We start from the raw sequence: 23,616 nt of genomic DNA, 5'->3' as shown, positions 1-23,616 counted from the left end.
CTGATCTCAATTTCATCGTCTATAAAACATGTGTTGCTCCATTGCATTCAGATTTAAAATTCTGAGTATGAAACACCTTTGGCACTTCTGTGTGTTCAGGGAATGAGACATGACGGGGGATATAGCTAACATGCCGCTAACATGACTACTTAGAAAAGCAGCTGTCAGCCAGGCAGTGGTGGCACACACCTGTAATCCCAGCACTTGGGAGACAGAGGCAAGCAGATTCCTGAGTTCAAGGCCAGACTGGTCTACAGAGTGAGTTCCAGGACAGCCAGGGCTACACAGAGACACCCTGTCTCGAAAAACCAGAAAAAAAAAAAAAAAAAAAAAAAAAAAAAGAGAAAGAAAAAAGCAGCTGGCATATGGCACATGCTAAATAAATGTCGAAATGAAAATGTCGAAATGGTAGCTTCCATGCCGTGTGGAGGAGTCTGGGGTTACAGCCTTTGCTTTCCTTGAAGATTCAGCAGAGCATTGTTTTTCAACCTTCCTAATGCTGTGACCTCATGTTATGGTAACTGCCTCAGACCAAACTCACCCTTGGGATTCTTTTGGTCCAGGAAGGCATGGATTCGGTGAAATGACACAGACACTAGACGGAGGTGGTTTTTGGATCTGAGTGTATTTTTCTGTTTTGGGGCATGAGCCTTTAAGCATGAGGGATTGGTATTTACATATCAAAAGATGTATCCAGTAAAGCAGGCACAAGGAACAATTAGCATAACCATTTGGCACAAGGAAGTATAAAATCAACCAGGTAAAATGTTTTCCCATGTAACAAATTTAGAAGCTCGAACACAGACAACATCTATCTTCTTGATATAAACTTTTTTTTTTTTTTTTTTTGGATTTTGTTTTTTCGAGACAGGATTTCTCTGTTTAGCCCTGGCTGTCCTGGAACTCACTTTGCAGACCAGGTTGGCCTCGAACTCAGAAATCCCCCTGCCTCTGCCTCCCAGAGTGCTAGGATTACAGGCATGCACCACCACCGCCCAGCTTTGATATAAACGTTTAAAGAGACTTTAAAGGACATTTTGTCAAACTCCCTGAGTCTAAATGAGTCTCCATGACTAATAAGTATGGACTGCATCCTGAGTCACACCTGGATAAGTTAAGAATGTTGTTTTGGCTAAAGACCCCCTAGGTGGGGTCTGCAAGACAAAAGCAGTTCTTCACAAGCTTCCATTGAGGCAGCTCTGAGCTTTGCACCAACTCAAATATAAATTCTAGTTTGCCCAACACCCACCTGTTCAGCAAGGACATTGTATAAGGTTCTTCAGATGTAAATATCTTCTAGTCTGGGCCTATTGTTTCAAATCCACCTGTCCTGCAAGGGTGACTATGAGGGTCAAAAAAACAAAAGAAACTTGTACTTTTCATGTGTCCCTGGTTAAACTAACCTCTTCTTAATAACATTGTATCTCTTAAATTATGTCCAATGACTTATAAGTCAATATATAGTCAAGACATGTGAAATATATTTATACCACTTTGCTAACTAATGCTTTTCATACCATAGTGTCAGTGCCATACTTCATTTATATACTGTTGGAAGGTAAATGTAATTATGTAAATGACTGGAGCAAAGCATTGCAGAATTTTCTGGCTAGTGACTTACTTCAAGATGGATTCTTTTACATCTTAATTTGCTTGGTTTTTCTTAGTCCAGGCTACTAAGAAGGGGGAGAGTTTAGGAGCAAATTGCCAAGTGAGATTTTCGGCTTCTGAATAGAGGTGTTCCAAAGGGCTCCAGGAGACATTTCTCACCTCAGTCTGTAAAACTTTTGTCTCACAGAATCTACTGGAGCCACTGCAGCAGGTAACTCCAAACCATAAAATTATTTTCATTGCTATAGCTGGTCTTTTACTACTTTGTGGGTTCTTTTTCCTACCCTTTATTCTACCACCATCAGGTTTTACCCCATAACATTAAGAGAGAAACTAGGATAGAAGAGGAGAGGTACCTGATTCTAATTTCTTTCGTTTTGTTTCTTCTTTGACCACAGACAGCTACTAACAAACCACAACCAACCTCCCTAAATGACAAACAACTAGCCACTCTGTCTTTTGGGGTGCCCTCACATTTCTGTTCCCTCTGAAAAGTTCCTGGAATTCTAAGTGTCACATCACTACAGAAATTATGATCAGCTAACAAAACCATGCTTCTGCTAAAGCATGAGGCAAATCATAATGTCACCTGCTGTGGACAGTCGAAGCACCCCAACATCCCTACACCTGGAACTAAAATTAAAGTGGAGAGATGGAAAGTTGGAGAGATGGCTCAGCAGTTAAGAGCACTGACTGCTCGTGCAGAGGTCCCGAGTTCAAATCCCAGCAACCACATGATGACTCAGTCATCTGTAATGAAAGCTGACGCTTCTACCGTCTGAAGATAGCGACAGTGTACTCATACATGAAATAAATCTTTAAAAAGTGTTCCTGTAATATTTTTTTCAAGAAACAAAAATTCTAGAATTCTCAAAATGCCATTACACATTGCTACTTCATAACTGTAATTGTGCTGTTATGAATCATAATGTAAATATCTGTTTTTTGATGGCCTTTGGTGACCCCTATGAAAGGGTTGTTTGCCACCCTCAAAGAGGTTGAGACCCACTGCAGTAGAGGAAGACTAGATCAAAGGATCCTGGACTCTTGCTGTTCCTGATTTAGCAGTGACTTCAGTTGGCATCTCCTCAAAGAATGAAACAGCGGCTGATCTCTTTTGACCTCTTGAGATCCTTAGAAGACTTAACCTTCCTAGCTTCTTTAAAGGCCTTGAATAGGGGCTGAAGAATAGGGGCTCGGCAATTAAGAACACATTTTGTTCTTGCAGGGGACCCAAGTTTAGTTTCTAGCATCTAGATCAGGTGGCTCACATCCATCTGTCACCTCAGCTCCAAGAGATGCAAAACCTCTATGGTCCCTCCCTCCACCCCCTGCCTCAAAAATAATAAAATAAAAAGGCCTTTCTATTCAGTCCCATGCAGAGTGGCCCACAAAAGCCACATCCTGGTGTTGGCCCTTCATATTCGTTCTCATCCCACAGAAGGCGAACACAACATTGGATAGGGCTAATCCAGTAAGATAGCCTCAGAGATGACAGGGCTTAAGATGATACCTTTGAGGGCACAATGCAGGTGCATCTCTAGAACCTTCTATTCTAGAACCTACACCCAGTCCTTTGGAGTCTTTACTCTCCAATCAGTCCAGAGCGGTGGAAGCCTCCTCCTGAGGCTCTCAACCTGTGCTCTTAGCCTAAAACCCATTAAGTCTTCAGAAACTTGACAGTTTTCTACAAGGGGCAGCAGGTCCCTCCTGGCCTTCTGCTTCCCCAGTCCCTTGCCCTCTGAAGCAAGTTAGACCTCAGCTGGGTTCCTTCCCCTGGCTGACAGGCAGTAAGCTGGCCCACCAGGCCCAGTTCTGTGGCACCCTGCCTTCCATGAGGAACAACAGCCGGCGCAAGCTGGACCAGAGGGTGTTCATAGAACAGGTTCGAGAATGCATGAGCAATGGATACTTGCTCTCCTCAAAGAAGATCGGATCTGGTGCTTTCTCCAAGGTCTACCTGGCCTATGCAACACGTGAGCGCATGAAGCACAATCCTAGGCTATCCTCTGACTTGCGGGGCAAGCGCCACACTATGGTGAGGCAGGCCTGCTACCTTCTCTGTGGGTTCCTTGGGGTACCCTAGCCTGGTTCCAGCAGGCCTGTCCTAACCTCTTTCAGGTATCTTCTAGTCACCCTTAGCTTCCTCCATAGGACCTACCTCCTAAGCCCTATTTCTCCTCAGCTTCCCAATGCTCTGTTCCCCAACCCCTCAAACAAAGATGTACCCAGGACAAAAAAGTGAGGCAGGCACTATCCTTCCAAGGATATTGCTTGCCCAGCTGTGTGAAGTTGCACAATGTGTATAAATAACAGTAGGCCTATGCTAAGGAGTCTCCACACAGCTGAACACTCTACATTTTCCTCAGGTGGCTATTAAGATTGTGTCCATGGCTGAAGCCCCAGCGGAGTACTCCAGGAAGTTCCTGCCCCGTGAGATCTTATCACTCAATGCTACCTACAAGCACATGAACATAGTAAGCCGGCCCTCACCGTGCCTGCCGTCTACCCCATGCCCCACTTCTCTGCCTGGAACCTTTTTGTCCTTGTATGAAGTCATCTCTCACCCTGCAATTGAGAGCTCTCGGTCCAGCCTTCCTCGGGATGACAGTGTACATGGAGTATTGGGGGGTTTGCTAGGTCCAGCTGTATGAGACCTACCAGAACAGCCAGCGTTCCTACCTGGTACTGGAATTGGCAGCTAGAGGCGACCTGTTGGAGCATATCAATGCAGTGTCCGACCTCCGATGTTGCCCAGGGCTGGAGGAGGAAGAGGCCCGAAGGCTGTTCTGGCAACTGGTCAGCGCGGTGGCCCACTGCCACAACGTTGGCATTGTGCACAGGTGAGGGTGCCATCTGGCCTACCTACCTGGACATCTGCTGACCCACTTGAGCCCAGCCCCACACTCCCTTCTCCCACAGGGACTTGAAATGTGAAAATATCCTGTTGGATGACCAGGGCTTCCTAAAGCTTACAGGTGAGCCCACACAGCTCCATCAGTTTAATTCTGGATTCCTGCCTCCCAGCTTCCTGTCCCATACAGACTCCTGTCCCTAATAATGACCTAGCCCTGACCTTCAGCTTCTACCTATAGCCTAAAAAAAAAAAAAAAAACTGACCTCTACCCACAGGAGCCCATCTAGTTTCTCCCTCATTCTTACAACATCCAGTCCAAGTTCCTCCCCTCCCGCCCCAGCCCCACTATCCTAACAGATGTCCTCTTGAACCCACTCTCCCTAACCTGTCCATCGCCTGTGTTTCCTTGCCCCGCCCTGCTGGCAAACTGTGTGCAGACTTTGGCTTTGCTAACTGGGTGGGGCTCAAGAACTCCCTTCTGAGCACCTTCTGTGGCTCTGTGGCCTATACGGCCCCAGAGATTCTCATGAGCAAGAAGTACAACGGTGAGCAGGCTGATCTGTGGAGCCTGTGAGTACCCCAGCCCCCCTGAAGGGCCCGTGGGCGGCCTTAGGAGGGACAACACCCTGAAGAAGCTGGGTCCCCAGAGGGATCATCCTCCATGCCATGGTGTCTGGGAAGCTGCCCTTCAAGGAACACCAGCCCCATCGCATGCTGCAGCTGATTCGCCGAGGTCCCATCTTCAGGCCAGGGCTGTCCCCAGGTGAGCACCACCACACCATGCTCCTTTCAAGGCCCAGTTCGAGCCTGGAGGGCAGCAAGACCCAGGACCAGATGCTGGAAAAGTACGGTTCCCGCACTGTGTGTTGGGGAAGTTGAGGGGAGGGTGGAACTGATATGGAGGTACCAATCCTACTGAGTACCAAACACGGCACCTGTCCGGAACACCTGCCCCTCAGTCCCCTTTTGATAACAGCCCCTGAACCTTTGCCAGGACTAGTAATGATTCCTCTCAAGTCACCAGCATTTCTGACAGTAGTTGAGTGTGGGTCGGGACTGTGGCCACCGCAGGCTCCAGCAGTGAGCCCTCCCCCGTAGAGTGCCGGGACCTGATCCGAGGGCTGCTTCAGCTGCATCCGTGTGAGCGCCTGGGCCTACAGCAGGTGGCTGCTCACTGCTGGATGCTGCCTGCAGAACACATGCTGTCCTCTGTACTTGGAGCTCCCCGAGGTGGGGAAGGGCTCACAGGTAACTGGTTGGGCTGCAGGCAGTGCCTCCAGCGCTCCACACAAGCCTTTGCTTTGCTCTATCACAGAACAGCATTCCTGGTCTGCAACAACCCCAGACAACACAGAGCCTGACAGAGATGCCAGGTGTGCCAGAAGCAAAGGCTCCAGCCCCTCCAATGGCAGGACATCTCCAAGGAGAGCGTCTTTGGCCCAGCTGTGCAGCACGTGGAAGCCCGCACCAGAGCAATAGGTTCTACCACCCTGGGCTTGGGTGTACCATGGCAGGTGGCTGCCCCCTATGTCCCATGTCCCCAACAGGGACATGGCTGGGCACTATCTGGTGAATTGAGGGTGGGTGGGTGTGGGCAGATAAAAATGTTCATTCTGTTGAATTAAGGATGCAGCTATCTACAAGGGAGGGCCAGTGGCCTCTGTGTACGTCCTTGGGGACCTGGGTCAGAGGGAAAACACCAGTCTACACAGCACACGTGCCAACATTGCCAAAGCTTTAACAAGGGTGCTGGAGAGCATCGTGGGTGGGGGACAGGGGCGAGAAGACTCCTGGTACCCAGTGAAAAGACCCAGCCATGCATTGACAACACATACACCAGTCTCCCAGCTTCAGAGGTAGGAAGTGGAACACTGAACTCCCATGAAGAGTACAGGTCTCAGGGACCTGGAAGGCCCTGTCGCTGAAGAAAATGGCACACATAGGTGAAACAAGATCTGTGGCTCAGAAAAGGGGACACAGTGGGGCAAAACTTGCCATGGTATCTACAGAACTGGGAAGAAGGGGTGCATATACGGAGTAGGCACCAAATGTTGGGGGTAGGACCATACAGGGGTAAATGCTGCAAGAACATGCAGGAGGATCTCTGCAGAGGTAGGCAAGGTGTGCCCAGCAGGAGAGCCTGGATGTCTTGCAAGACAACTGAGGCCCGTGAAAGCTAACCAAGAAGCAGGTTCTATCTGTACAGCGAAGTCCCACTTCAACCTGGGAATAAGGAGACTGACAGATGAAACAGACACAGAGCAAACGGGAAACCCAGCAAGTGAGCCACAGACAGGCCCAGAGCATTCTAGGAAGAGCCGAGGATCCAGGTGTAGCCCGCCTTTTAAAGTCTTGGGCAAGGAAAGCAAAGACTCCAAAGATTGGGGCTCACTGTGCTGTTTACATCTCTAAGTCTACCCACGTCCAGACCCTTTGATGCCTCCAGGAGTGGAAAAACCCCAGGGCTGGCAGTATTTTCAGTCCAGTCCTATCACTGTCTGGGAAGAAGCTCCTCATATCTCCAGTGACGACTGGCATCCTGCCTCATCTGTAGGCAGCTGTGACACGGGACCTGGCCAGCTCTGGCTTCATAGCACATCTGAACAATGTGCATTATTGCTGGTTGCCACAGGGCACAGGGTTGGGCAGTACGCTTGAGCTTCTCAACATTTACTGGGCATTTAGCCTAGAACCCTGCGCTAACACTGGCTAAGGTAGGTCTGAAGCTGGCATCCGGGCCAAAGGGGCTTCAGGTCCGTGGGGCACTCTTGCCTCTTAGCTCTTGAGCAAGCTCCTGCTGTTCCTGCTGGTCTAGCTCTTGTAGCTGCCGCTCCACATCTTCAGGTACCTGCACCTCCAGCAGGTTTTCCATGCCAACCTCTGGCTCATCCCCAATAAGTACCTGCAGTAGGGGCGGCAGGTGAGCAGCTCGTAGGCGGTTGGCGCTTGCCCAGCCTTTCTGACCCTGCACTCACCTGGATAAGCTTCTCACAAGCCATTCGCACATCAGGCTCAGGCTCCCAGCTGTGTAGCTCTCGAAGGATCAAGTAAGCACCCTGATCCCGGACCTGCTTCCGGCCAGGTGCAGTGGCTGTCAGCTAGGAAGATGGAAAAAGTTACCCAGACACCAATACGAACTGCAGGGAGGCATTAACATCCCAGGCCCCTGCTCACCAGCATGATGGCTTCAATGAGCATCTTTCGGATGTCAGCATCCGGCTCTCGTTGCTTGTCTGGTGACAAGTACTGCAGGTCAACTGGCAGCTCTAAGAGTGAGGGTGGGAACCTATTGGTCCCTGTGCTGGACACCCAAGCCCTGCTCTGCCTGGATGAGCCTCATGTGTGTCTGTAATGACCCCCCCTCCCCTTAAAGGCTGCTGAAGGGACTCCAGACCAGCACATTTCCCCATCTCCCCAGGGAGTCTTCCCTCTAGCCCAGACAGCCCTGAGGCAACCACCCAAGTCACTCACGGTCCATTTCTTCCTCGGAAAACTCTTCAGGCCCAGCCAAGGGCAGTAGCAAGAAGGGGAGAATGTCGACTTGGGGCCCGAGTAACCACTTGTGGTGTCCTGAAGGTGGGGACAAGGAAGGGGATCAGAAGAATGGTCTGTTGAGTCCCTTAGGTCCAGTCCCCACCTTAACAATGGCACGACCTCCTTGTCACTTACGATGTTCGAAACAGCAATTCCGAAGTGTTCCCACCACCCCGCCCCTGCGCACCGAGGAGTCTGTGTACTGGGTAAGAGGCAGCAGCCGTTGGACCACGCACCTATTGGAAGAGGATACTCACTGCAGTCCTTGTTCACTTTCACTCCCACTCCCGGCCCCGGGGCCCATTCCCGCCCGCGTAGGGTTTCACCTGTCTGGGTCCAGGAGAAAAGCACGCACCTCCGCCTGCTGGCTGAGGTTGGAGAGCAGCGGCCCCAGGTAATGCAAGGGTGCGGCCGCGTTGTAGCTAGGCATGCACAGCGCGTTGACGAGCCGCTCCAGATCCAGGCGCTCCGGCTCAGCGGCCATCAGCTTCTCCATTAACGCAGCACATGGAGCCGGCTCGCGACTCAGGTTGGCCAGCGCTGCAGCCGCCTCTTCAGCCCAGGGCCACTGAGGGTCCAACACACAGCGCAGCAGGCGGGCAGGCAGCTCCGGGTCTGCTGCCAGCAGCTGCCAGTGCACACCGGGATCGGCAGCCAAGTTCACGAGCGCTCGGGAAGCATCGCGGGAAGGAGCTGGGGCCGGGGCCACCGCAAGGTCGACCAAAGCCCGCAACAACGCTGGCTGTCCTGCCAACAGCGTGCGGCCCGAGCCCGCACCAGTCAGCGCCAGCACGTGCTGTGCCGCGGCCGCCTGCAGGTCTGCCCGTGCTCCGAGCACCAGGAAGGGCAGCAGTTCCGCCGCCTCCGTGTCCGCGCCAGCCTCCTGCTCTGACAATCCCCGCTCACCGGAGAGCCCCGAGCCTACTCCCGGTGCCCGCATGCCGCCAGCAGTTTCAGTCGCTTCTCAGACCAGGGTCACGGCGGGAAAAGCGGAAGTCGTTAAAACCCTTCCGAGGCTGAGAACCTAGCTGAAGGGGGCGGGGCCGGCCTTGGCGCGAGGCATTGTGGGCCACAGTATTGAGATTTCTCCCAGGAGCGGTGCCACCCCTAGGTAGTGCAGATGTGTCTATCCCCCTTCCCACCATCACCACCACCAAATCCTTGCAGGGACTTTTCCGCCTACCTATTGCGTGTTTGCTTTGCCAGGCATCAGAACCACGCGGCCAGCACGCAAAATGTGAAGCGTAGCTCGGAAGCGGGTGCTCCTGGTGTCCTGAGTGTTTGCTGCTGCCCTTTATCCCTGAGTTCAGGCCTGCAGGACTCCGCCGTGAGAAGGCAGCTTTGGACCAGCTTCTGACTTTGCAGAGAGGCTAACTTAGGGCATTCGTTAGGACCTCTTTGGTGACAGAAGTCTTGAGTCACGCAGGCTTGGACAAAGAGAACTGAAATTTTAATCTATAGTTTGCCCTCTAGACCGCTGTTCGGTTTCTCTCTTCCATACCTTTCTGCGGTTTTTTTGCTTCTCAGTGGTTCCATATTATTACACTCCACGTGCACATTTGTTAGCACAGATGGGAGGACACTGGCCTTCTCAGCTACATAATCCCAACAGAAGATAATTTCAGTACTGGGAAAGTATTCCATTTGGTGCTTCTTGTGCCTCTTAGCATTAAGCTGCTTGGGATCCTTGCTCTCTCAAATAGAAATCTTGAGTTAGGAGTTTTTCCAGGGCTGATCCTTGGTAGGTTTTGTAACCCTCTGCTTCTGACAGCAAAGGAGATAGCCAGAAGCTGCAACGGTTCCAGATCCTAAACAGCCTTAGATACTGACTGGGACCCTTTGGGCTACAGTGGCAAGTGGTTAGCTCTTGGGTAGGACTAACTATCCAGGTTTCCCAGCCTTTGACAGTGACTAGTGATAGTTTCTGAGAAAAGGCTACTGCCTTTGCCTCTTAAAGCCGCTGTTTCTACTACTGCTGCCCAACACCCATCTCTGCCTCTTGCAGCTCTGTGGCTATGTCTCCTTGTCTCCACTATCATTTCTTTCTTTGCCATACCAGCCTATCCCAGTTTAGAAAGGTAGATGGAAAAGAATGAGCATAGTGGTGGTACATACCTTTAATCCCAGTACTTGGGAGGCAGAGGTAAGTAGATCTCAGTTCGAATCCAGCCTGGACTACTGCGGTGGGATGATGGTACAAAAACTGTCTTCTGCCAGATATAATCTCAGCACTCAGGAAGCTGAAATAGAGATCCAGAATTCCAAGGTCACCTTTGCCTCTAAGTTTGAGATCAATCTGCTGTACACATGTACCTCTCAAAAGAGGCAGGGGTAAAGGTGTTTCCCAGCCTGTTTACAAAGCGAGCCAAACAGCCTACTATAACTAATAGAATATTCCTCTAAGAAATAGGGTGTTTGCACCAATCAGGACAGGTCATTATGCAAATGAAGGATGGTGGTAACACCAACCAAGGCACTGTTTGTTTTATACCAGTCGCAGTTTCCTTTGCTAGACTATCTAGGAAAGTGCTTCTCTGACCTGGTACAAGAGGCTGCTGGGAAAGGCCTACCCAAAACTGTTTAAACAGTCATTGCTAAAGCCACACCCCTTAGAATGAAGTTATAGGTTATCCCTGGACATTGGTAAAATGTTCAGAACAAGCAGTCTTGGCATAAGGGTAGTACAGCCAGCCGCCTGGCATGCCCTTGCTCAAGGATATTAGGGAACCAGGGAGTGGGTCTAATGATATCAACCAGGGAATCAAATAGCCTTATTCTTAGGATTCTGTCTAAGCTCCACCCCACAGTTGCTTGGCAACAGCCAGGTATGCTCTTCCCCAGTTACCTGGCAACAGCAGGGTAGGCCTGGCCCACTATAAGAGGGGCTGCTTGTCCCCTCCTCTCTCTTTTTTTTTTTTAAAGATTTATTTATTTTATGTAAGTACACTGTAGCTGCCTTCAGACACTCCAGAAGAAGATCTTGTTATGGATGGGTGTGAGCCGCCATGTGGTTGCCGGGAATTGAACTCAGAACCTTCAGAAGAGCAAACAGTGCTCTTAACCACTGAGCCATCTCACCAGCCCCCCTCCTCTCTCTTATTCTCTTGCCTCTTCCCTCTCTCTCTCTTGCCCCTTACCCTATTGCTCCCCCTCTCTCCCATTCCCTTCCCCCTTCTCTCCACGTGGTCATGGCCGGCTAATACTTCTCTACTCTCTCCTTCTCTCTGCCTTTCTCTGCCTCTTGCTACTTTTTTAATTCCCCTCTCCATGCCCAAAATAAATTCTATTTTATGCTATACCCTATGGCTGGTCCCTCAAGGGGAAGGGATGCCTTGGCATGGGCCTGCCGAGGCAACTTCCCACACCACACTCCCATAGAACAATCTATCGTTTTATAATCACAACACTTATCCTCTGAAATTAGTGTTTTCAATACATTTTCATCGAATGGACCCAGTGACTAACACACTTGCCCTGCAAGCATGAGGACTGGAGTTTAAATCCCCAGGACCTATGTATAATAAAAACATAGATGGGCCCAGACAGTACAGCCAGGGCTGTTGCACAGAGAAACCCCATCTCAACAAAACAAAAGGGAAAAGTAAGCCGGGCATGGTGGTGCACGCCTGTAATCCCAGCACTTGGGAGGCAGAGGCAGAGGCAGAGGCAGGTGGATTTCTGAGTTCAAGGCCAGCCTGGTCTACAGTGTGAGTTCCAGGACAGCCAGGGCTACACACAGAAACCCTGTCTTGAAAAACAAAAAAAACAAACAAAAAAAATCCACAACAGGGGCTAGAGAGATGGCTCAGTGGGTAAGAGCACTGGCTGCTTGTCCAAAAGTCCGGAGTTCAATTCCCAGCAACCTCATGGTGGCTCACAACCATCTGTAATGAGATCTGACGCCCTCTTCTGGCACACAGGTGTACATGCAGATAATCATACATTAAATAAATAATAATTTAAAAATTCTACAACCACAGGCTCCGCTTAGAACTAATCAAAGATCAGTTTGAACTGTTATGTCTAAACTGTCAAAATAGCTTGAGTAGGAACCAACCACACCTGCAGCCCTTTCTACACTTGGGTATGAACTCATTGTGGGTTTTGCCTTTATAAACTGGTCCTAGGAAATACTTGGGATCGCGGTTTTAGCTCCCCAAGCCTAGGCTGTGTCCCTGATTGATCACCCCTGGGTGTACATTCACTAAACTATTGCTTTAAAAAACTGAGGCCAGAGCTGGGCAGTGGTGGCGCATGCCTTGAATCCCAGCACTTGGGAGGCAGAAGCAGGTGGATTTCTGAGTTCGAGGCCAGCCTGGTCTACAAAGTGAGTTCCTGGACAGCCAGGAGTACACAGAGAAACCCTGTCTCCAAAAAACCAAAAATAAATAAATAAACTGAGGCCAGAGTCCAGCAGCCTGTGTGGTGGTTTCTTGATCACTACAAGCTGCTCCAGGTCTCTGTCACCTTGACTTCCCAACATTGATAGATTGCAACCTAGAATTGTGAGTCAAGTACTTTAGTTGCTTTTGGTTGTTTTGTTTAGCCCTGGCTGTTCTAGAACTCAATTTGTAGACCAGGCTGGCCTCAAACTCTGAGACCTTCCTGCTTCTACCTTCCGAGTGTTGGGATGGGCATGCATCCCACACCTGGATTTTTTGTTTTTTTTTTTTTTTCTTTTTTTGGTTTTTGGTTGGCTGGTTGGTTTTCAAGATGGTTTCTCTGTGTAGCCCTGGCTGGTTCTGGAACTCACTCTATAGACCAGGCTGGCCTCAAATGCAGAGATCCTCCTGCCTTTGCCTCTGTTTTCCAAGTACTGGAATTAAAGGCATGCACCCACATGACTGGGTTTTTTGGGGTGTTTTTATCTTCGCAACAGGAAACAGAAATTTTGCTGGTGCTGTGGCTGCTTGTTCAGGCAGTTCGTGATAGAGTGATATCATTTGCACAAAGTGATCTGAAATGGGTGACCACATACAATTTTTGTTTTGGGGGGGGGGTTTGAGACAGGGTTTCTCTACTTAGCCCTAGTTGTCTTAGAACCCACTCTGTAGACCAGGCTGGCCTCGAACTCAGAAATCCACCTGCCTCTGTCTCCCAAGTGCTGGGATTAAAGGCATGCGCCACCACTGCTAGACAACGACATACAATTCTAACATACAAGGTTACAATAACTTTCCAATTCATCAGTACCCATCAGGATCAAGGCAGAAATGTAGTGACTACCCTTTTGAAGGACAGAATTTAACTGTCCTTCAGATGTCTTAGTTAAGGTTTCTTGCCATGATAAAACACTGGAACCAAAAGCAACGTTCATTTACATTTTTCAGGTCACAGGTTACCACCGAGGGAAGGAAGTCACATCTGAAGTCAGGAGCAGGAGCAGAGGCCATGGAAGGATGCTGCTAGCGGCTTGCTCAGCCTGCTTCCTTATACAACCCTAGACCATCTGCTCTGCTCCATCCATAGTGGACTGGCCCTTCCACATCAGTCATAATCAAGAAGAATAGGCTTGTCCACAGGTCAGTCTGGTAGGCATTTTTTCAATTGAGGATCCCTCTTCTAAATTACTCTAGCTTGTATCAAGTTGACCAAAAAAAAAAAAAAATGCAACCAGAACAGCATACTACCTATAAAAACAACATCCTGCCAGACAGATCTCTAAGCAAGTCCAGGTACACAGAGAAACCCTATCTGGAAAAAACTAAGCCAAACCAAAACAAAAAAACAAAAAAACAAAAAAACAAAACAAAAAAAAACACAAAAAACCAAAAAACAACAACAAAAAAAAACAAAAAAAAAACAAAAAAAAACAGCAGGGCTGGAGAGATGGCTCAGCAGTTAAGATAGCTTTTCCAGAGGTCCTGAGTTCAAACCCCAGCAATCACATGGCTCACAACCATCCGTAATGAGATCTGAGATTTGATTCCCTCTTCTGGGGTGTCTGAAGACAGCTACAGTGTACTTACACATAATAATCTTTTTTTTTTAAAGCAGCCTGCAAAAACAAAAACAAAATAAAAAAGACAAAAGAAACAGCTTTCACCTGCCGACCTGGAGAATGGAGGGAGAGGGCATCAAACTGAGCATAAGCCCTACCTGGGCTTTCCCCTCAAATGTCACCTGGTTCAGTTCTTGGTGTGCCAACTGCAGATGACCTTCTGCTGAGACCCACTTGGTGCATACACAAAGGAAAACACTCAAACAACTGAAACATAAAGATAGAACCTGGTGCGGTGGCACATGCCTTTAATCCCAGGTCTCAAGAGGCAGGTGCAAGTGGATCCCTGTGAGTCCATGACTAGCCTGGTCTATATAGCAAGTCCCAGGGTAGGCTATGTAGAGAGATATTTTATAAAACCAAAGACTAATAAAAATAGGTAGAACAATGTACACTTGACATCAATTTTTGGCCTCCACAAGCATGCTCACACACGTACTTGCACACAAATGAACAGTATATATATATAAGTGTACTGGCTGGTTTTGTGTGTCAACTTGACACAGGCTGGAGTTACCACAGAGAAAGGAGCTTCAGTTGGGGAAGTGCCTCCATGAGATCAGCTGTAAGGTATTTTCTCAATTAGTGATCAAGGTGGGAGGGCCCATTGTGGGTGGTGCCATCCCTGGGCTGGTGTTCTTGGGTTCTATAAGAGAGCAAGCTGAGCAAGCCAGGGGAAGCAAGCCAGTAAGAACCATCCCTCCATGGCCTCTGCATCAGCTCCTGCTTCCTGACCTACTTGAGTTCCAGTCCTGACTTCCTTTGGTGATGAACAGCAGTGTGGAAGTGTAAGCTGAATAAACCCTTTCTTCCCCAACTTGCTTCTTGGTCATGATGTTTGTGCAGGAATAGAAACCCTGACTAAGACAATTAGTAAATATGTGTGTGTGTGTTTATATATTTCTTTTTTATTTATTTGTATTTATATTTTTACACTCCATATTTTATTCCTCCCCCCTATATATTTCTTAATTTAGGCAAAGCATGGTATTGTGATTTGCCAAGGTGGTAGACTAGGTCTTGGCCATGGAACCTTGGCTATATGTAGGCATTAGGGTCTGTATCTTTGAACAGAAAGTATCGTTGAAGTGAAGGCTGAAGGAGGAGAGGGGGCAGTGCCCGAGGGGGTGCAGGCCAGCCTGGGGGAAAGGGTTGCAAGTCCACTCGTGGCAACGGCAGCTTCAGCACTCGGAGAGAACCATCACGAGTCAGCTCCTTGCTCCGCATCTTGTGACCTGGGTGTGAGAAGCCAGGTCAATGAAGCTATATGCTGAGGTTGGGTGGGGGTGGGGGGTACAGCGTCCAGTTTGTACGCCTGTGTCTACTTACTCCTGAGAAACACACCAAAGTCTTGTGCCTTGGCCTCTTGCAGACGGAGGATTGGATAGAGCCTGAAGAAGGGGAGGGATTTAGCTAAGACTTTCCTGGGGTGCAACCCATGCAAGGTCAGCCAGACAGACCCACTGTCATGCTCACCAGCGGTCCCGATGCGGCCGCAACACTACGTTGGGCCTTAGCTGGCCTCTGAGTAAGGCAGGTAAGTGCTCCTTATCCTCTTCCTCCTCCTCCTCCTCGTTCTCTTCCTCTTCCAACCTCTCCTCCTCCAGCTGCTCCACCACTGATCTCTGTTGCTGAACCCGCAGCTTCTCACAGAAGAGATTAAGCATGTCCATATGAAACAGGTCTACTATCTGAGAGCGTGCCCATACTGTCTGCGCCAGCGGTGACTCTCTTCTTCGTACATCAGCCAGAGTCGCGTACTCGGAGTCCTCCAGACAGAAGGTCTGCAGCATATCGGCAAGTGCCTTTTTGGTTTTCTGGATACGCAAATGTGCATGTGTGCTTGCTGCATGGAGTTCTGGGATGGATACCATGGACTCCACCTGATCCATGGACTCCAAAGGCTCCACAGGTGAAGGCACCGGTGAAATCAGTGACTCATGAAAATGCATGGACATTTCTGATGCTCGTGAGAAGGTCCAGGAGGTACTCGTGGCAGGCAAAGTTCCCCCAGAAATGAGGGAGGTTTGTGAGGCCTGCCTGGAAGGCTCCACAAAAACACTGACTGCGGACGGCTCCAAGGTGCTTCCCTGCAGAACAGTGACCCACAGAGTAAGGCCCCTTGCACCTGTCCCTCTGAAACTTTCCTCGATTAGAGTCTCAGCCCCAGGGAGAGGGTACCTCATCCAGCACCCCTCCCCACCCCGACTCAAGTACAGCCTTCTGCTGTGTAAGGAGATCTCAAGAAATGTTCTGCTTTCAAAAACTCAGGGGGCAATTCGCATGGGCACCACTCATGGTCTCCTGGGAGACCTCTGAAGAAGGTAATAGGTTTCCAGTAGGTGCACCACCAGCCCTTGGCCCACCAGACCTGGAGAAAAATATCTTCAAGCTTCTGTTGACACTGGGTGCGTATCGTGGCCTTGGATTCAAGTTTCAAGTCCTCAACCCAGGTCATAATTTCCTTGAACAGTATGCCATCTGGGTCATGGAGACCCATCCCCTCCAGCAACTTCTTGAGCTCTTGTCTAGGACAGGTAGATTAGGATTAACTCAAGTCCTTCCCAGCCTAGTAGGGAAAACCTAGCAGGAGCTGAACTCACCGGCAGCTGACAGGGGAGTACAGGTAGTAGGAGATGATCTCCAGCACCACATCAAGGACATCCAGGCTACAGGCCAGGAGCAGCTGCAGCGCCAGCATCACAAACTCCTTCTGGGTCTTGTCCTACGCTCAGGGGTAGGATGGGGGCAGGGGACCGTGGTAGGTTCTGGGATTACATCAGGATATGGGGTACTCTGGAGGGAGGGACTCACCTGGAGCTTGGGCGGATCATCTTGGTTGAGCAAATATAGGAGCTTGGCCTGCAGCCGGCTTCGGAGGTTACCCGTTACGTCAGGCAGCAATCTCAGCAGGGCATTTAGAATGTTCACTCGGTCTGCCCAGGAAGCTTGTAACAGGAAGTCCAAAAACATCGAGGCCAAGCCCTCTATTGTGCCCATCTCTGGATAGGCCTGTGGGGAAGATTTGCTCACACCCTGCAGGTCTCTAACTCCGATCCACATGCAAATTAGCCCCTGGTTTCTCTCTTTAAGAGAGAAGCTCTCCCCCCCCCCCCCCAATTAGGTTTCCCAGAGTCTCCTAACCTCCAGAGTAAAGATAGGGAACAGTTTTTTGAACCAGTTCTGGACCACAAAATAATGCAGGAATCTAGGCAAATGGCCATAGCGTTCTTCCAAGAGCGAGCGTCCAAGTTGTCTGGGACGAGGGGAGCCCTTAGTCTTAGCGGCTTCATTGCAAAGTTTTGAGATCAAATCTGTGGCGCTCTAGGGGAAATGACTGTAGCTTCAGACCGTCCATCTCTGAGCGCCAATCTCACCCTTCCCATGAGAACTGAGAGTGCCTACTTCTGTGTCTGGTTCCCAGTGGTCTGGCTCCACAGAAGTTCGGGAAGAGGAGGCCCATTCTATCTCCAGCTGCTCTTCCTCACTTTCCTCCTCTTCCTCATCATCTCCCCCTTTCTTCCTTGACAGCCGGAGCAAACTGAACAGTTTACTTCGCCACTTGCTAGAATACTTTCGGCGTTTTGACCACAGGTCATCTTCGCTTCCAGATGACTGCAGAGGGACAAGAAGAAACATGTGGCAGGCTGTGGGGATAACGGGGCTCTCCCAGAGAACCCCAAGCCCCATGTCTTGCCTTGACTCTGCTGTGGCTAGAAAGCTCTGCTAGGGAACCGAGACAGCAGACTTCCGCTTGTAACCACATTTGCCGCAGTACCACGGAGTTGGGCACACAGCCAGGAAACTTGATGGGCCGAGATTGTACCTAGATGTAGAGGCAACAGATTGGGCGAGAGTCTGAAATCACCGAACTGGGCCATTACCAGGGAACAGCTCCATAACCCTGGGCCTCCAGAAGCCAGACTGGACTGGTAGCCTCTGTTCTTAACCTGCAAATGGGCAGTTTAGCTAGGAAAAGCGGGAAATGGGTAGTCTGGCGGGATGTGAACTGTAAGTGAAGACGTGGCTAGCTCCTGGTAAGCACTGACTGCACACACTCATTCTCTCCATTGAACTTAACCGGGTAGAGGGGGGCAGGATAGGAAGAAAGGAACTTGGAGAGAGGTCGGTCAGTGGACCGGAAGGGCTAACAAGACAACTGAGAAGGACCCTAGTGTGCTAAGCCTGGGGCTAGGGTCTGCCTGGGTGGCCAGTGTGACCAAGTATGTGAAGATGGTGGATCTTGAGAGACTGGCCCCACTGAACTTGGTTCCCCTGAAGCACAAGGACTCTGGTCTTCCAGAAAAAGTCTACAGGGAACATTACGTTCCTGCTGGAAAGACTGGTGTGCAGAAACAAACACTGGCAATAGACTTCTGCCTCCGGGCTAATCCTAGAAAGCAGCAAGGAGTCCATGTCTGCACCAGAGCTGGCCAGGCTGGAAAGGTATAGGTTTTGTTTGTTGTTTGTTTGTTTGTTTTGAGACAGAGTTTCTCTATGTAATAGAGCCCTGGCTGTCCTAGACCTGCTCTGTAGACCAAGCTGACCTTGAGCTCACAGAGATCTGCATATGTGTGTCTCCTGAGTGCTGGGACTAATTAAGGTATGTACCACCATGCCTGGATAGGTACAGGCTTCTTAAGCCTTGACATTATAGGTTTCGGGTAGGTTTGGCCCTTGAGTCAAAGTGGAACACAATGGTTTTACAGCAAAGGGAGACGGAATAGTCAAAGAATGACCCCTGGGAGAGGCCACCTCTGGAAGGATGGAGAGGTAGGGTCTCACTCTCACCCTGTGGGGCTTTATGGTGGCAGGAAAGAAGCCCATGAGCTTTGAGAGAGGCTCCGAGGGCCTTCTTTGCAGCAACAGTGGAACCTGGGGAGGGATAAGAAGTAAGAATAGAACACAACCACCAAAGCCCCTGAAACTGCCCTAGAATAGGGGCCCTCACCCTATTCTGCGTGTAGTCCGTTGATGAGTCTAGGTCCACGATCTTAACTCCAAACTGATCCCACTGCACCTGGAGATCTAAGCCGAGGCCCAGCTCATAGCTCAGAGAGGAACGTGCTAGAAGCTAGGGTAGACAAGGAGTTAGAAGATACTGGAGCAGAGAACACAATGTCCAGGCATGGGTGGATACTGGAAATAAAGGAGACCTCACCTGGGATGCTCGGCTATGCACCCTCCGGAAGGTGGGTGGAATGGGCAAGGGGACTCGAGGAGTGCGGGCAAAGCGCCTTCCTGGGGCTCCTGGGGCTTGGAGGGCTGCCAGTGGGCACATATCATTGCTAAATGGAGCCTGGCCAACAATGATGGTAGTTCCAGGCTGGACCTCTGTGTCTGGTGACTCCTTCTCTGTGGTGGGGCCTGAAGTGCCCCACTGCAGGGACTCCCTTTCAGACTTTATGTCCTGGTACAGGAAGGAACAGGAAGCTTGTATCAGACAAGGCAAAGGTCACAGCAGAGCTGGGGCTGATTTCATACCTACCATCAGGTCAGACCCATAGATCAGATGTAAGTAATTGTCAAAGGCTTCCTGGCGCAGCTTGAAGGAGAGTGGGGGCCGAGTTGCTGGGACCACCAGTCCTTGCCTCAGTTCTTGAAGGTCTTGATCCCGGGCTATGATCTCCTCCAAGTCCTGAGGTGGAGATCAGTGGCCAGCCTATGCTTCTTTGAGGACTTGCCATGTGTCCCCAAGCAACCATAGGGGTCCCAGGCCAGAGGCTGAGAGACTGTGGCTTGAGACTGGGCATGGGGCACGGATGGGCAATGGACTGGCAAAGGGTCAGGACCTCCACTACCTCTTTCAACACTGACTGCCGAGGCTCTGACGTCTGGTAATAGCCGAAGGGCAAGGGCATGCTGTAGAGGGGAACAGGCAGAGGTAGAACTCTGGGCATTACTGGGGGGATAGGTCAGAAGCTGGAGAACTCGCCAGGAGAAAAGATTCCAGGGTTGAAATATGGTAATACCAGAGGGACTTGCCAGTGTAGAGAACGCATACTGGGGGCCTTTAGCTCGCTATGCAAACCCTGCCCCCAGGCTGCCACTGTAGCCGAGCAGACCTGAGGCTGGCTGCCCCGTGGAGATTGGCAAGCCTCTGCAGCTGGCTGGGGGTCAGTGGCTTCTTGCTGGCGAGTGGCAGAGGAGGGTCATTTATCACATCCGGGGTCTTCAGACACAGTTTCTGAAGAAGCAGGTAAGAGCTTTGATCCCAGGACTGGCGCATGTGCAGCACCCAGTCCTGCCTTTCCTGCCTCGGCCGCACTGTGTACCTTAACTAGATAGGATGTAGGTAAGTAGGTCTTATAGGACACCATGTGGAGGCGGGAGCCCAGTGAGAAGACCAGGTCTCCATTGTTGCTGGAGAAGGCCAGGGCCTGAGGAGGGCCGTCGAGCTGCAGGAGCCTGCAAGAGTCCTAAGATCTAGCCACTGTTTCAAAGAGTAGGAATCTGAGGCAGTGACAGGGTAAGGCCCTGTCCAGCCCCTGGTCTTTAATGGGAAACAGAGGTTACGAGAGCCCCACTGACTGCCCCCACGCCACACGGCCCCAGCCTACCGCAGCAGGTGGTTCTCCCTGGTCCAAATTCGGATGGTGCAATCCAGGCTGGAGCAGGCATATATCTTAAGGGTGGGGCAGCAGCACAGGCCTAGGGGCGGGACTAAGGTGAGGAAGCAGTTGGGAACAAGGGCCCAGGCTTCGCTTGGTCCCATTCCATGCTCACCAGTGATGTGGTCCATCGGGTCATCCTGTGGCCGGTGGTCATAACGCATTTTGTCACCCAGGCCAAACTGCACCAGGCCGTAGGTGGCACTCTCTGGATCCTCAAAGCCGACAGTGATGCGCTTCCCCAGGACACAGAGCATCACCACCGGGTGGCAACAGGAAAAGGTCCGGAGCAGGCTCAGGCATTCCTCAGCGTACGGGAACACACGCCACATCTTAACCGTCAGATCTCCACCTTCAGGTGGCAGGAGCCAGGGCTGGGACTTCAGGATAGTGCAGGGGCCCCCAGGCTGTCTTTGAGGGAGAGAAGGTACTAACCGGAAGTCACTATACTGCTCCACGTGGACCCCATAGCAGTCACTGGTCCTGGGCCGTGTGCTTCTGTATGAAAGATTGTCACTGATGTGCGCCAATCCAACACAGACAGTGTGCCATCTGAGTGCCCCACCACTGGAAGAAACCTGTGGGAAGTGTTGGAGTCTGTTGGCCAAAGCTCTGTCACTAAGTCAGCCACAGTTGGCCTTACCTAGCCTCAGATAGAGGTAGTGCTCACCTGTTCTTATTTTTCCAGGCCCAGGCAATGGCACTGCGGAGCATGTCACCCTGATTCTGGCGCACAATCTCCCAGCAAGCGAATGCAGTACGCGGATCTGTAAGATGGCTGTAGAGGTGCAGGCAGCAGGGCTGTGGCGCTGGGGGTGGAGGTGGACGCAGGCGGTGTACCACCACCATCGGGCAGCGTGCGGCATTGGCGCGCACTAGGTGCCCTGAGCGTGTTAGCACCCACAACGCTTCTCGAGACAAACAATAAACCACCCCAGCTGCACAGTCCTCGGGCTCCAGCAGCAGTGAACTCACAGTTCGTCCTGTAGTAGCTGACACCAGGTAGACCGACCCATCTGCGCAGGCGCATATAAGGCGAGGGGGCAGAGCCGGATCAGTTGGCGCTGGCAGCACTGGCGCCACCTGTACATGGAGCACTGGAGCGGAGAGCTGTGCTAACGGTGAATAGAGGGTACGCACGCGCCACAGCTCTATGCTTTTTGAGCAGAGAGAGAGCACCGGCCAGCCAGGACTTGCAGGAGCCAGCAAATGGCTCACCTTCTCAGAGATTACGTCTTCAGTCCAGCAACCCAGAGTTACCTCTCCCACCTGAGCTGCGGCCCGCAGGTCCCATGTGCGAATTGTCCCGTCCTGTGAAGCAGACACTGCCAGCGCGCTGTTTGGGAGCACTGTCATAGCTGTCACTGGGCCTGCAGGAAAGGTGCAGGTCATTTTGGCACATCGGAGCTTAAGGAGGAATTCCTGGGATTTAGCCAACACTGGAGAGGGGCAAGCTTAGGATGAGAAAGGGAAGGTCTGTAAGGGCTGCCAGACTGACACACCTGTGTGTCCTACAAACACCATCCGGATCTGCCAGTCGGCCTCCCACACTTTCACAGTACTATCCCGGGAAGCTGTCACCATGGCGTCTATCTCCTCGCAGTAATCCAGATCTGAGATGATGCTAGGGGTGGGGAATCAGCACAGGCCTGTCTGTGGGTCCTACAGCCCCTGCAATAATTGGCTCTCCTTGGGGGATCTGCCTCCCATCCACCTGTCCCGACTCCCCTCACGTTTTATGCAGATCCTGGCTAACACTGATGAGAGCCCAGTCGTCCAGATCAAAAGTGAGCACCGCCGAGCCGTAGGCCGCAAAGCAATGCCAACTGCAGTGGTCAGGTTCTAGCCCTAGGGCCAGACACTTGAAGGAGCCAGACAAGCCCGGTGGTGGCTTCAGAGGTGAGCCACAGGGCACCAGACGGCGACCACCTGAACGGAACTTCCAGAGCTCCAGGCTGCCACCCATCTGGGCCACAATCAATAGACCCATGCTGGGCACTGGTAAGCAGCGGAAAGGCTCCTGGTCCAGTGACTTGTTCGCCCGTGGCTTGCTCAGCCAGAGCAGTTGGAAGTCTTGCTTTAATATACTTAGTCCAGCTGGGCCCCAGCCGACAAAGCGGCCTATTTCCCCCAGAGGGCCAGGCACAGTCACTAGCCCATTAAGTACGACAGGAGGCTTCAGCTTTGCCTGCTCCCAGCCTTCCTTGGTATGCTGATGCAGGTAACCTTCACCATCTAATACCATGAAGCGTTTACCCACTGGATCCTGCGCTACTGAGCACAGTCCAGCTTCCACCTCGAGGTGACGCAGTGGCTCCAGCCCATGTGTCATGCGAGCAACCCGCAGCTCTGCTCTCTTCTCCTGTAGGCCAGAGTAGACAGATGCACGTGTGAGCAATGGCTGCATTAGCTCTTCTGCCTAGGGAAACTCTACTCTGGTAAGGACCAGTAGAGTTGGTGCCCAGAATCTCTAGGGAAGAGCCCAAGGAGAAACCTCATAGAGAACCACACCTTTTCCACAATGTCGTGGAGGTATGCACGTAGGTGTAGCCACAGCAGTCTGGCGCGGGAATGCAGCGACATACTCCGCCATCTCTGACTATTGGTAAAGAGCTGTGGGACCTGTGGTCCCCCCAACAGACCCAATTCTGTAAACCAGTAGAGGATGCAGTGTCACCATGGCCTCGTGCCCCAAGCAACAAGGAGCCCTCCTGAGGGACATGCTGGGTCAAGGAATGCCCAGGGGAGTTAACACCTTCAGGACTGAACAAAGCCTGAAAAAGGTCTGCTTTCTAGAGGGGTACCCAAACAATCAATGCTAGGTGACCTCACCATTCTTTTCTATGAGCACCCCAGGATCTGGGATATCATAGATGTCCTGATCATAAAAGTCTACATCCAGAGCCCAGTTGTCACCCTCTGATGAATTGAGGTTGATTGTTTCTATTATCCTGTCCCCCATGTCTCCTATTAAACAGTCTCTCACCCAGAGGTGAGAGATT

General features: G+C 51.0%; 3 protein-coding genes across 4 annotated transcripts; 1 reads left to right on the top strand and 2 right to left on the bottom strand.

The window, feature by feature from the left end:
* Positions 1-3,445: 3,445 nt before the first annotated feature.
* LOC127667733 (testis-specific serine/threonine-protein kinase 5) lies at positions 3,446-5,947 on the top strand. The gene is made up of 8 exons (XM_052160967.1): positions 3,446-3,649; positions 3,981-4,088; positions 4,252-4,454; positions 4,534-4,589; positions 4,906-5,038; positions 5,116-5,231; positions 5,567-5,698; positions 5,784-5,947. Exons 1-8 carry the CDS (start codon positions 3,446-3,448, stop codon positions 5,945-5,947), a joined length of 1,116 nt encoding a protein of 371 aa, XP_052016927.1.
* Positions 5,948-6,186: 239 nt separating this feature from the next.
* Positions 6,187-9,025, bottom strand: Hgh1 (HGH1 homolog). Of its 2 annotated transcripts, none has more exons than XM_052160964.1 (6): positions 8,329-9,025; positions 8,138-8,238; positions 7,940-8,038; positions 7,643-7,734; positions 7,444-7,566; positions 6,187-7,370 (listed from the first exon to the last, which is right to left on the bottom strand). In XM_052160964.1, exons 1-6 carry the CDS (start codon positions 8,940-8,942, stop codon positions 7,218-7,220), a joined length of 1,182 nt encoding a protein of 393 aa, XP_052016924.1. In that variant the 5' UTR covers positions 8,943-9,025; the 3' UTR covers positions 6,187-7,217. The 2 variants fall into 2 exon arrangements, with proteins under 2 accessions (XP_052016924.1, XP_052016925.1); XM_052160965.1 differs by having other exon boundaries at positions 8,190-8,238; positions 8,358-9,025.
* Positions 9,026-14,378: 5,353 nt separating this feature from the next.
* On the bottom strand, positions 14,379-23,584 carry Wdr97 (WD repeat domain 97). The gene is made up of 24 exons (XM_052161374.1): positions 23,447-23,584; positions 23,126-23,262; positions 22,348-22,976; positions 22,117-22,238; positions 21,285-21,984; positions 21,050-21,192; positions 20,730-20,966; positions 20,564-20,654; positions 20,279-20,411; positions 20,069-20,190; positions 19,805-19,865; positions 19,492-19,641; positions 19,165-19,413; positions 18,955-19,077; positions 18,795-18,878; positions 17,701-17,829; positions 17,409-17,618; positions 17,148-17,327; positions 16,818-17,015; positions 16,607-16,728; positions 16,375-16,531; positions 15,480-16,093; positions 15,333-15,394; positions 14,379-15,238 (listed from the first exon to the last, which is right to left on the bottom strand). The coding sequence occupies exons 1-24, from the start codon at positions 23,574-23,576 to the stop codon at positions 15,042-15,044; spliced, it is 4,980 nt and encodes a 1,659-aa protein (XP_052017334.1). The 5' UTR covers positions 23,577-23,584; the 3' UTR covers positions 14,379-15,041.
* Between the last annotated feature and the right edge of the window lie 32 nt (positions 23,585-23,616).

The sequence above is a fragment of the Apodemus sylvaticus genome, chromosome 17 (assembly GCF_947179515.1).
Source record: "Apodemus sylvaticus chromosome 17, mApoSyl1.1, whole genome shotgun sequence".
In the NCBI taxonomy this organism is placed as follows: Eukaryota; Metazoa; Chordata; class Mammalia; order Rodentia; family Muridae; genus Apodemus; species Apodemus sylvaticus.
The sequence above is the reverse complement of the archived record's forward strand: the minus strand, read 5'-3'. Positions and strand labels throughout refer to the sequence as shown.